Consider the following 13,123-nt stretch of genomic DNA (forward strand, 5'->3'; position numbering starts at 1 on the left):
TAAAGTCCATAGTACTTTTTAGAATTAGTTCAAGACATCTCTTCTCCATGAAGCTTTTCTCTTCCCCACCTGCTTCAGGTCAAAGTAACCTCTCTATACTATACTATTTATTGTTGTTCATGTAATTTACTAGGGAATTATGAATCCTTGAATTATTACAGATAAACAGGTGAATAAAGACATTTTTACAGACTACGAGAAGAAACTGACATTAATAAAATGACCATATCATTTGTAAATTTGCATAAATATAAAACTGTAACTGTGATGAGTGCTGGGAAGAGACAAACATAGAGGTGGGAGAACCCACAACAGGAAGGTTTGACCTCATTAGGTGGTTCCTGAAAATTTTTCGTGAGGTACTGATATTTAAGCTGAGGTACAAAAGGTAAGTAGGGGATACACAGATGAAGTGACACAGGAAGATGTTCTAGGTTGAGAGACTGTCATACACAAAAGCCCCAAAGCAGGACAGAACGAGGCCAGCTGAAGGGACTAAAAAAGCAAGAAGTGTAGATGAGACGAAGCTAGAGATGAGCAGCAGGTGCTAAGTTGTACAGGGCTTTGCCAGCCACCCAAGTGCATTTTTGTCTGTATCCTACAACGAGAAGCCACCGAAAGATTTTAAGCAGGGGTGTAGGGGATACAGGTGTAAGGGAGCCCTGGTGGCTCAGTGGTTAAGAGCTCAGCTGCTGATCAAAAGGTCAGCAGTTCGAATCCACCAGCTGCTCCTTGGAAACCCTTTGGGGGCAGTTCTACTCTGCTCTGTAGGGTCACTATAAGTTAGAATCAACTTGGAAACAACGGGTTTGGTTTGGGTTTTTGGTAGGGGGTAACACCATTAGGTGAGTATTTCAGAGATTACTCTGGTAGTACTGTGGAAAAGAAAACCAAACAACTGGAGAGGGCCAGAGATGTGGACAAACTAGTTGGACCACTGTCACGACAAGGGATAATCGTAGGATGGATAAGAACACTACAAACAAACATGCATTTTTACTGAACATGATATAAAATAAGCTGTATATGGGAACAAGACAGTAAAACTGTGGACTACAATAGCTGAAAATTCTCACGTTAACAAATCATTATCTGTATCTATATGGAGTTAATGTTCTGTCCAGATCAAAGGGTTCAGAGGACCTCCAAGTCCAGTAAACTCCAAAGCTGTGTGTAAAACTTAGGATATATGGAAAGAGGTCCAAAACTTTAATCAGATTCTGAAAGAGGCCTGAGACCCAGAATCCCAAAATCAAAAAGATGGTTCTTGATTCCATAAGTGTAAGATCTAAAGATAAACAAAACACAATATAACAGCATCATTCCATTTCTCTAAGGAACTACAAAAACCGGTGATGGAAGTTATACAATTCTCAGTGACAAAATGTGGAGATCCGTCCATATAATTCAATCACTAGGAAGCCTCAGCTAGTTTTTTATGTAACATGTTTCCTTTTCCGAGAGCCAAAATCAGACATTTAATAGGTTTACTGGAGTCTTTTCTCCATGCTTAGTATTTCACTCAGCCATGGAAATAATGGTGTGCTTTTTCTTTTCTAAAATTTATTTCAATAATGTTCAAAGGAAAGTCTCAGTCCTTCAACTTCCCCTTTTGTTTTACTTGCTTCAGAGAACTCTGCCATTAGCTATTCAGACAGACTGGATTATTTTTCAGCTTGTCTCTCCTCTCTCCTCCCCTTTTCATTGTGGACAGGGTATAACTCCTCTTCCCACTGATGTTGGGCTTGGCCATGTGGCTTGCTTTGCTCAAATGAATGTTAGTTAGCACACTTGTGGTTCTTGTTTTCTGGTGGTCAGCCACAGTATTAGCCTAGCAGTAAATCATTAACACAGCTAAGTATCCTCCTCGTATGTTACATCTTTATATAATTAATTGGGGGTTAAAAAAAAATCTTGAGTCATTTCCTGCCCTATCTGTTTACTCACTAATGAAGCAATACTGTTCTGCTGTTTTCTAATATTATCTGTAACACGCAGGAAAATCTTGCAATATTTAAACTATTCATAAGTTTATAGTTTACTACCAATTTATTTAGATCTTAGTTTTATTGACTACAAAGACACTTTTATATGTCTGTGTACCCACACTAGTTAGAATGAGGCTTTAGACAGAAAATACCCAGAATATGTGTTGATTTGAGTCTCTGAAATCTTTATCGAACTATTACACAGAAAGCACAGCAAGTATCTCATGATTTCTCACTGGCTTAACATACAACTGGAATGGCTCTCATTCTGCCTCTTCAACACGTTACTAGCATTTTCATATCATTAGTTTATATAAAGATGTGCTCATATTCAATTCTAAAAGAACACAAAACACAAAGTAAGCAATTGATATCATCTCTTTTGTTCTCACACAACCAATCCCTTAGCAAATATTACCAATAAAACCCCTTACCTTTTGGTGGAAAATAGGACTTGCTTTCTGCTTTATGAGGCCAGTCTACTACCAAAGGCCCGAATCTTCTGAAGCTAGCTGTTATTTCATCTTAAGAAAGTAGAATAATATGCATTAGGAATTAGTTTTAATGATTCATTTTAAGAAGTTTTATATATTATAAATTACTCTGGAGGTGTAATATTTAAAAGTGCCAAACAGCCTAAGGTAAGCTAGAATATAAACTCTGAGAATTTGTCTAACTTATTAAGTATTCCAGTCAAAAAAAATTCAACTTTAAGCAGCAAATTGGCCAGAATGATCAATTCAGTGTGACTTTCAACATTTAATATAACACTGTATGGACACTAATGGATTTATAGCACATAAAACCATAAATAACACTGGCTTGAAACATGTGAACATTTTATCAAGTTAAATAAAAAAGGTTCATTACTATCTGACAAGTAAAAATATGCTCCTGGAGGAAAAAAAGGTCTGCTGAAATAAGACTTGAAAAGTTGTAACACTTATAAAATATACTAGGTTCTGATACATGGCAGGCAGTTTCACTGAAACACATAATAGGGCAAATCCAATTATACGTTCTAAGTTGTTTCATTACAACAAAATCTTAATACACTGATTAAAGCTAAAATTGGTTTGTAGATATCTGAATCACAACTGAAAAATTTCCCTAAGTCCAGCGACTATTTCCCTCCTATTAGTTGTGAATGAGAGTGACAGGTTTCCCAGAACCTCACAAACATTAAATAGCTTCGGTATTTTTAATCTTTATCTTGAATTATTTTTCTTTTGTTATTATTGCATGTGATGATCTCCATATACATTTTGTATAATTTGAATTTCCTGTTTATGTTCTTTCTCCATTTCTATTTTGGGTTTTATAACCTCTTTCTCACTCACATCTAACAGTTCATTTACCCTAAGGAAATTAACCTTTTCATTGTCACGGATTACAGATACAGTTTCATGGTTGGTTTCCACTTATTTCATTTTGTGTGTGTATGTGTTAAGGTCATAAAAGGTTTTAAGTGTCATATACATATTCAAGTAAGCTCTATGTAAAAAAAAAAGTTGGATGTGATCTACTGCATGAAAATCATACATATAAAACAATGCTTACAGTAACAATAAACACCGTAAGTCACAAAGTGAAGAAAAAAATTCAAAAACCCACGTGTTCAATTACTTCCATATTTCAATGGGTGGCCAAAAACATTTCAAAAGAGATGGGTATCCATTCTGACTCTAAAAATCTCTAGAGATAAAAATTCCATACCCCTCACCCCCCTCCCACTCACAAAATATTTCAGGTTTTTTTTTTAAAGCCCAAAGCATTATCTTACCTTCGTCAATATCTGGAGGAAGACCACCAACAAAAACTTTTCGAGAGAAGCGCTCTATTCGCTCTCCATTTTGATGAGCTGAATAACATGTGGGTGAATTTAAAACACCAACTTGATCACTATGACCATCATCCAGTAAGCCATCGTCTATCGGAAAGAGGGAAGAACGACCTAAAATATAAGAACAAAAGTAACTTGAATCTCAGATCTAAGAAAATGATAAAGTCGAGCATAAAAATAACAGTGACAAATTCAAACGCTTAAAAAATGAAGGTGACACAGGTGTAAAAGAAATAAGGGAAATTCAGATAGTATAAGGTATGAATTACCTATATTTAAGAGAAAAGTAGTCTGAACAGTGATTTAGAAATAAAGTCACATAACAATTATACTGCAAAAGAAACACTAGATCACGTCCATCTTTTACGGACAGCAGCCAGCACTGGTGTTTGGGGAGAGTCAGGCTGGATGTGTAACAGAAGAAACCTAGAAATTGGTGGTAGAAAGGAAATGGCACACACTAAATAGATAAGAGGGCATAATAAAAAACCACTTGCAGACTGCGGTAAGCGGACAAAGGCAGTAAGTAATATTTGCATACAGGGTCTTGAATTAATTTATTACACATGTGCCAATCGTATGCAGGGGCTGACAGGGTTTTTGCACATATGCAAATTAGAAAAAAGCTTCCCCTCTAGCTCTTTCGTCCTCATTTGAGTCCGTCTTCGTGAGTTTTTTTTTTTTTTTTTCCATGAGTGTTTCCTTGTATAGGGCCCATTCTGTACAGTATTATGTAGCAAACCTAATGCTAGACTCAGCGGGGATTAAACAAATAAAATAACCTAATAAAATACGGGCCCCTGCTCTCAAGGAGTATACCTTATAGAAGAGATAAGAGCAATACGTTTAACTACAGTATATAGCTATAAGGAAGTTTCAAAGTTCTTCAGAGGAAGTATTTTGGAGGAAGAGAGTGGTCTGGCTAATAAAAGTGTAATTTCTTAAATTCCCAAATGAAATTAGATAGCATTTGCGGTAAAAAGGAAAAGGGAGTGGTGGTCAGTGAGGGCCTTAGAGAGGGTAAGGATATTTATAGGTAGAAACATGTGTGAGAACACGGTTTTGAAAAAAATGTTTAAGTGGAAGGAGTAACATGAGAAAGCAGGAAGGAATGAGTTTATTTAAGAAATAGGAAGTTGTAAAGGTTGAAACATGTTGGAAACAAAGAGTAAAAGCTAGAAGATCCCTTTAAGGAATTCCATCAGATATTGGGGACTTGGGTGGGGGGGTTACAAGCAAGATTATAATTTTTCCTGTGCTTTAAGAAAGCTTATCTTAGCAAATATACATAAGGTGGACTGGAGGTAAGATCAAAAACTCTGCAAAAAGGGATGGATGATGGGGGTAACTAGCAGCAGACAGGAAACAAAACACAAAAAAGAGAATTGAAAGAGAGGAGCCAAGGAAAATGAATTGATAATACCATTAACTGGATATAAGGACAGTAAAGACTAGGAAGTAGTGTAAGAAAAGGAAGTAAGCTTTATGTACGTAAATTTCAGATGCTGATAGGATGTTAAGTAGCAAATACACCTGAGGAGGTTGAAAATGGAGTGGAGAAAACAGAAAAAAGTCATATTTCTGAGAAAAATCTTTGGAGTCAACTCCACAGAGGTGACAATTTAAGCTTTTTTGTAATATCACTGATAAAAACTTCAGAGAGAAATCATTAGAACAATTCCTTAGAAAACTTCCAAGGACAAAGTAGAAGAATAAAGGAGGAGGAAGAAGGAATGGTAAGAAAAAGCAAGAGGGAAGTCAAAATATTGTGGCAGAAATGTCAAAGAAAAAAGAACGAAAAAATTAAGTAGCAAAGTGAGAAAAAGATGACAATTATATTAGAGGACATGCACGATCTTTGAAGAGGGCAGTTTTAGTGGTCAAGTGGAAGCCAGGTTGCACATAGTTAGAGTTTTATAAAGTACAGACATCAAAAGAAGACTATTCTTCAGAAGTTTATTTAAAAAAAGAAAAAGAGTAAGAATGTAGACAGACTGATTTCCTGTCATGATCAAGTGAAGAACATTTTGGAGATGAACCGAAATCCGTACCAAACTTGTTGCCGTCGAGTCGATTCTGACTCATAGCGACCCTACAGGACAGAGTAGAGCTGCCCCATAGAGTTTCCAAGGAGTGCCTGGCGGATTTGAACCGCCGACCTCTTGGTTAGCAGCTGTAGCACTTAACCACTATGCCACCAGGGTTTCCAGAACAGACAATGCATATTGTCTATAGCCTATGCCTTAATACATACAAGTAATAAATATTTAACATTAAATGTTGTTAAAAGTTATAATCTGAAAAAATATAACATGTAACCATGTGAGTGATATGAGCAAAAGCAATCAAAACCATGATGACTGGCACAGAACCAAAGTTGGTGGGGGAGAAGGAACAGAACCACATGCTAGCTAGCTAGTTAGATAATAGCAATAAGAATTTAAAGTTTGTAAGACTCAGAAACAGGAAGAAAGACCACATTTGGCATAAGAAAGTAATAATTTAGTCTACAGATTCAAACTCAATTTAATTAAGATGTTCTAAAAGACACCCATCTTTATGGAGTAACTTTGTGAATATTAATTTGACTTTCCAAACACCTTTGGTATCAGAAATAGGGACCAATGAAAATCAAATGTCAGTATTTGTTGTGGTTAACGGAAAAAAGCTCTTCAAAATGAAGCTATTTTACATAGTAAAATGAATGTAATCAAGATTCATTAGAAATATTGTGAATAACTGGTTCAACTTACTGAGGTTAGAAAGGTAATAAATTTTAAGTAAATAATTCTGTATTTTGAAAGTAGTAAGACGAGGTAGAGAAACAACATGCTTAATACCCAGTTTTTAAAGAAAAAATGACCAATCCAAATTTTATACTAATTTCAGACATAAGCCAATACTTTGGAAAGTATTTCAGTTTAAAAGTCCCCCAACACATGTGCAATATTTGCAATCCCATAAATACAATAAAGTCTTTTTGACAGACTTTATCTTGAGAAAAAAGTACAGATAAGTATTCAGATAAAGTATAAAAACAAAAGTATCAAATGCAGTGACAAAATAAATCACTTATATAAGCAATACCAGAAAAGAGATGTTGCCCAAAAATGTCTTAAATTTTCATGTTAACTATAATGTTTTAATTTATATTATCACCATATTATAATTACATTACTAAATATATTAACTAAGGTTGTTATAATTGCCATAGTGGAGCTCTGGTGGCTCAGTGGTTAAGAGCTCAGCCGCAAAACAAAAGGCCAGAGGTTCTAATCCACCAACTGCTATAGTAATTATCAAAACTCACTAGAAAGTTAAATCTGTTAACAAAAGTTCAGTTGAACAAAGGATGTAATGGGAAGGGTAAGAACACTTCACATTCTAGCCATACTAACAAGAATCTTCCTCCTTCTAGAAGTTATAAAAGCTATGGTGTTAAACACTCATTTAAAAGAAGAGTTAACTGAGTTTATATCATGAAGGAAAACATTACTTTTTACCTTGTCAATTAACCTTCTGCATAACCCAAATGAAGACAAAAAAGAACCCCCCCTTGGTAAGTTGTATTTACCAAGTACTGTGAGTCTGAATCGACTCGACAGCACTGGGTTTGGTTTTTCTTTTTGGTCTTCACTTTAAACATGTCTCTAATAATTATACACGTGTGTAGTTTGTTTACAAAAATTGTTTGTAGCAAAGGTAAAATTACATATACTGCTGTTGTTGTTAGGTATGGTCAAGTCGGTTCTGACTTATAGTGGCCCTATGTACAACAGAACGAAACACCGCCTGGTCCTGTGCCATCCTCACAATCATTGCTATGTTTGAGGCCACTGTTGCAGCCACTGTGTTAGTCCATGTCACTGAATGCTGAGAGAAGTAGAATTATAAAATAATTTGTACTAGAATACCTGTAACAGTTTTCAACCAAAACTAATTATCTTTCTCCTTTTTTTTCTCCAAAACGAGAATGTTTTCAGGTTCATACAGCTCAAAAGAATTAAAGAGAATGGTAACGAAAACAATACAAAATCTGTGGGCTGCAGCTAAAGCCACACTTAAGAGAAAATGTTGTAGTTTTAATTACAATCATCTTAGTTTCTACCAAGAAAATTTAGAAAACGAACAGCAAATTAAAGACAGTAGGATGAAGAAAATTAAAGAAATCAATAACATAAAAACCAGAGAAATGATAAAGAAAATCAGAAAAGCCAAAACTTACAGATAAACCTGTAGAAAGGCTCATTAAGAAAAAAAAGAAAACTCAAATCAACAATGCTAGTTATGAAAAAAGGTTCACACAATGAAATCCTAATTGCCAACAGAAAAGAAATAACTACTGCTACTAATTTCCTTTCAATATAATTTCTGCAAAAATAAGCAGTACTCTTACAATTTATCTTTAACTTGATACAAAAATTTATAACTTTTTTTCTTTTAAAAAAGTGCTTGTATAGTTCTTTGTAAAGCTCTTGCCACTAGAATTACAAATATTTTATTTCCTTAGATAAATAATCTTACAGGTAAGATTTCCATTTACTAAAATCAGTAACAGAGAAACTCTCAAAGTATTAAATAGCTAGCCCCATAACCAAAACAATTTTAAACTGCAAATAGAATCCTATTGCTTGACATAGTAGGGTTTTTTTTAAGTTTTAGAAACTATCACTTGATCTTGACGCTAAGTACTTCAATTATTATGAAATAAATCCAGCTCAAAGTTCTTGAGTTCTGGGATATTAACTTAAAATGTATAAACATATACATGTGAATGTATGTAAATACACAGAGATGCATATGTATATGTGCATGTAAACACACATATATATTTATAAATAAACACCAATGAAATGTAAATTAAAATTTGTAATCTACCACTTATCTGTCAGTTCGTTGTACTGTGGTGGCTTGGATGTTGCTGTGATGCTGGAAGCTATGCCACCAGTATTTCAAATACCAGTGGGGTCACCCACGGTGGGCAGGTTTCCGCAGATATTTCAGACTAAGACAGACTAGGAAGAAGGACATGGAGATTTACTTCTGAAAAAATTGGCCAGTGAAAACCTTATGAATAGCAGTGGAGCACTGCCTGGTATAGTGCCAGAAAATAAGCCCTCAGGTTAGAAGACACTCAAAATATGACTGGGCAAGAGCTACCTTCTCAAAGAAGAGTTGCATTAATGACATGGATGGAGTCAAGCTTTCAGACCTGATATGCTGTGGCAAGACTCAAAATGAGAAGAAACAGTTACAAACATCCATTAATATTCAGAGTGGGAATATGCAAAGTTTGAACCTAGGAAAATTGGAAGTCATCAAAAATGAAATAGAACACATAAACATTAATATTCTAGGCATAATTGAGCTGAAATGGAATGGTACTGGCCATTTTGAATCATACAATCACATGGTCCACTATGCCACAAATGACAGATTGAAGACGAATGGCATCACATTCATTACTAAAAAGAATATTTCAAGATCAATCGTGAAGTACAACGCTGTCAGCGATAGGATAATATTCACATGCCTAGCAAGGAAGACCAGTTCATACGACTATTGCTCAGATTTATGCACCAACCACTAATGCCAAAGATGAAGAAACTGGAGATTTTCACCAACTTCTGCAGTCTGAAATTGATCAAACATGTAATCATGATACACTAATAATTTCTACAGATTGGAATGCTGAAGTTGGAAACAAAGGATCAGTAGTTGGAAAATAAGGTCTTGGTGACAGAAATGATACCATTTTGCAAGACCGGTGACTTATTCATTGCAAATATCTTTTTTCAACAACATAAATGGCGACTATATGCTTGAGCCTCGCAGGATGGAATATACAGGAATCTAATTGATTACATCTGTAGAAAGAGATTAAGAAGCTCAATATCATCAGCCAGAATAAGGCCAGGGGCAGACTGTGCAAACAACTATCAATTGCTCATAGGCAAGTTGAAGTTGAAGTTGAAGAAAATTACAAGTTCACAAGAGTCAAATTAGGACCATGACTCTATCCCAGCTGAATTTAGAGTCCATCTCAAGAATAGATTTGATGCATTGAACACTAATTACCAAAAAACAGACAAGTTGGGGAATGACATCAAGAACATCATATGTGAAGAAAGCAGAAAGTCATTAAAATACAGGACAGAAAGACCAAAATGGATGACAGAAGACTCTGAAACTTGCTCTTGAATGTAGAGTAACTAAGGTGAAAGGAAGAAATGAAGAGGTAAAATTGATGAACAGAAGGCTGATTTTAAAGGGCAGTTTGAGAAAAAAAAGTATTACAATGAAATGTCCAAAGACCCAGATTTAGAAAACCAAAAGGGACAAACACGCTCTGCATTTTTCAAATTGAAAGAACTGAAGAAAAAATTCAAGCCTCAAGTTGCAATTTTGAAGGATTCTACGGGGAAAATACTGAACAACCCAGGAAGCATCAAACAGATGGAAGGAATACAGTCACTATACCAAAAAGAATTGGTCAACATTCAACCATTTTAGAAGGTAGCACAAAATCAGGAACTGATGGTACTGAAGGAAGAAGTCCAACATCCAACCTGCACTAAAGACATTGGTGAAAGACAAGGCTCCAGGAATTGACAGAATACCAACTGAGATGTTTCAACAAACGGATGCAGCGCTGGAAGTGCACGCTTGTCTATGGCAGGAAATTTGGAAGACAGCTACCTGGCCAATGAACTGGAAGAGATCCATATCTGTAACCCATTCCAAAGAAAGGTGATCCAACTGGATGCGAAAATTATCTAACAAGATCATTAATATCATACACAAGTAAAATCTTGCTGAAGATCATTCAAAAGCATTTGCATCAGTACAGCAACAGGGAACTGCCAGAAATTCAGGCCAGATTCAGAAGAGGACGGAGAACCAGGGATATCACTGCAGTGTCAGACGGACCCTGGTGGAAAGCAGAGAATACCAGAAAGATGGTTACCTGTGTTTTTTGACTATGCAAACGCATATGACTGTGTGGATCTAGCAAATTATGGATAACATTGCAAAGAATGGGGATTCCAAAACACTGAACTGTGCTCATGTGGAGCCTGTACATATACCAAGAGACAGTTGTCTGAACAGAACAAGGGAATACTGTGTGGTTTAAAGTTAAGAAAGGCGTGTGTCAGTGTAGTATCCTTTCACCATACCTATTCAAATCTGCATGCTAAGCAAATAATCTGAGAAGCTGGACTACATGAAGAACAGAGCATAAGAATTGGAAGAAGACTCATTAATAACCTGCATTATGCAGATGACACAGCCTTGGTTACTGAAAGAGAAGCAGACTTGAAGAACTTAGTGAAGATAGAGTCTTCACTATGGATTACACCTCAACATGAAAACAAAAATCCTCACTACTGGACCAATGAACAACAACATGATAAACAGTGAAAAGACTGAAGTTGTCAAGGATTTCATTTCCCTTAGATTCATAATCAACGCCAATGGAAAATGCAGTCGAGAAATCAAAGGACATACTGCATTGAGCAAATCTGCTCCAAAAGACCTCTTTAAAGTGTTAAAAAGCAAAGATGTCACTTTGAGGACTAAGGTGCTCCTGACCCAAGCCATGATGTTTTCAATTGCCTCATATGTACATGAATGCTGGACTATGAATAAGAAAGACCAAAGAAGAAAACTGATGCCTTTGAATTATGGCACTGGCGAAGGACACTGAACATATCATGGACTGCCTGAAGAACAAACAAGTCTGCCCTGGAAGAATATGCTCCTTAGAAGAGAGGATGGCAAGACTGTCTCATATACTTAATGCATGTTATCAGAAGGGACTAGTCCCTAGAGAAGGATATCATGCTTGGTAAAGAGGAGGGTCACTGAAAAAGAGGAATACGATCTCTATGAGATGGATTGACACAGTGGCTGCAACAATGGGCTCAAACACAGTAATGATTGTGAGGATGGCACAAGACCAGGAAGTATTCTGTTCTGTTGTACATAGGGTCGCTATGGTTGGAACAGGCTTCACGACACCAACAACAAAGTTTGCAATAGGAAAAGGTACAAATAGTAAATGTGATAATGTAGGGGCTGTTGCTATTGTTGTTAGGTGCCGTGGAGTCAGTTCCGACTCATAACGACTCTATAGGACAGAGCAGAACTGCCCCATGTTTCCAAGAAGAAGCTGGTAGATTTGAAATGCTGACCTTTTGGTTAGCAGCTGAGCTCTTAACCACTGGGCCACCAGAAAGTATTAATTATAAGCCCACCACGGTTGGAGTAAGATTCTAACTAAGGATTCTTTAAAAAAGTAGACTTATAATAGATAATTTTAGATAGAAAATCACAGAGGAGAAACTCTCTAGGTAGAAGATACTAGCTTGAGCAAAAGCACAGAGACATTCAAAAGGCCCTATATAAAGGTAAATTAGAGAAAACTGGAGATATTCTTAATTATGTGTTCAAAAACTCACTTGCTCTGGCTACTTCACAAGACTGTTTAAGAGTCAAATGAGGCGAAACCAAATCTAATCAAATCAGAAAATCCAGGCACAACGCTAGAGTAACACTTATTAGTAATACTATATTACGTAAATCTGAATGGCTACATGATTATGAATAAATCCAACCTCTTTAACTGAACTTCCTAACTTGTTCTCCTTTAAAATTATTCGTCAAATCCTCCCATTCCATAGGTAATCTACTAACACAAGTTTCTTTTTTATTCCTAATGGAGCGCAGTAGCTCTTTAGTTCTTTACCAAAGGAGCAGACTGTGATGAGAAATATTTTGACAGTGGAGCTTAAGTTATGCTTCCCACCTCCCTTCGAAATCCCCATTCTACTCCAGTCCCAGGCCAACATGTTCACTCCCAGAATGGAATGGAAGCAACACTGAAAGGATAAATAATAAAGCTAGATAATTTTCCTTATTTTAATGTCTGCTCTCCAATTGAGAGTCTTCCTCCTTCCTAAAGCCAGCCTCCAGGCAGCTCTGAAGTGGAAGACTTCTTTATGGCTCCCAGAGGCTAGAAACAAACAAACCCATTGCTTTTGTCTTGATTCTGACTCACAGCAACCCCATGTGACAGAGTAGAACGGCCCCATAGTGTTTCCAAAGCTATATCTTCATGGAAGCAGATTGCCACATCTTTCTCCCATGGAGTGGCTGATGGGTTCGAACTGCCAACCTTTTGGTTAGCAGCTGAGCACTTAACCACCGTGCCACCAGGGCTCCTTCTCAGAGGATAGAGATGCAGGAAAACAATTTTTTTCTTTTTCTTAATTATGCCTCAAATACAATT

General features: G+C 36.3%; 1 protein-coding gene across 11 annotated transcripts in view; it reads right to left on the reverse strand.

Annotated features, from left to right (window-relative positions):
- The window catches only part of CPEB2 (cytoplasmic polyadenylation element binding protein 2), a 74,953-nt gene that overhangs the window by 17,909 nt on the left and 43,921 nt on the right, over positions 1-13,123 (reverse strand). For all 11 annotated transcript variants that reach the window (XM_064286067.1, XM_064286065.1, XM_064286064.1 and 8 more), the window contains 2 exons: positions 3,772-3,942; positions 2,423-2,512 (listed from right to left, as the gene is read on the reverse strand). In XM_064286067.1, the coding sequence (XP_064142137.1) occupies positions 2,423-2,512; positions 3,772-3,942 (261 nt within the window). The remainder of the gene's footprint in view (positions 1-2,422; positions 2,513-3,771; positions 3,943-13,123) is intronic.

The sequence above is a fragment of the Loxodonta africana genome, chromosome 5, assembly GCF_030014295.1.
Source record: "Loxodonta africana isolate mLoxAfr1 chromosome 5, mLoxAfr1.hap2, whole genome shotgun sequence".
In the NCBI taxonomy this organism is placed as follows: domain Eukaryota; kingdom Metazoa; phylum Chordata; class Mammalia; order Proboscidea; family Elephantidae; genus Loxodonta; species Loxodonta africana.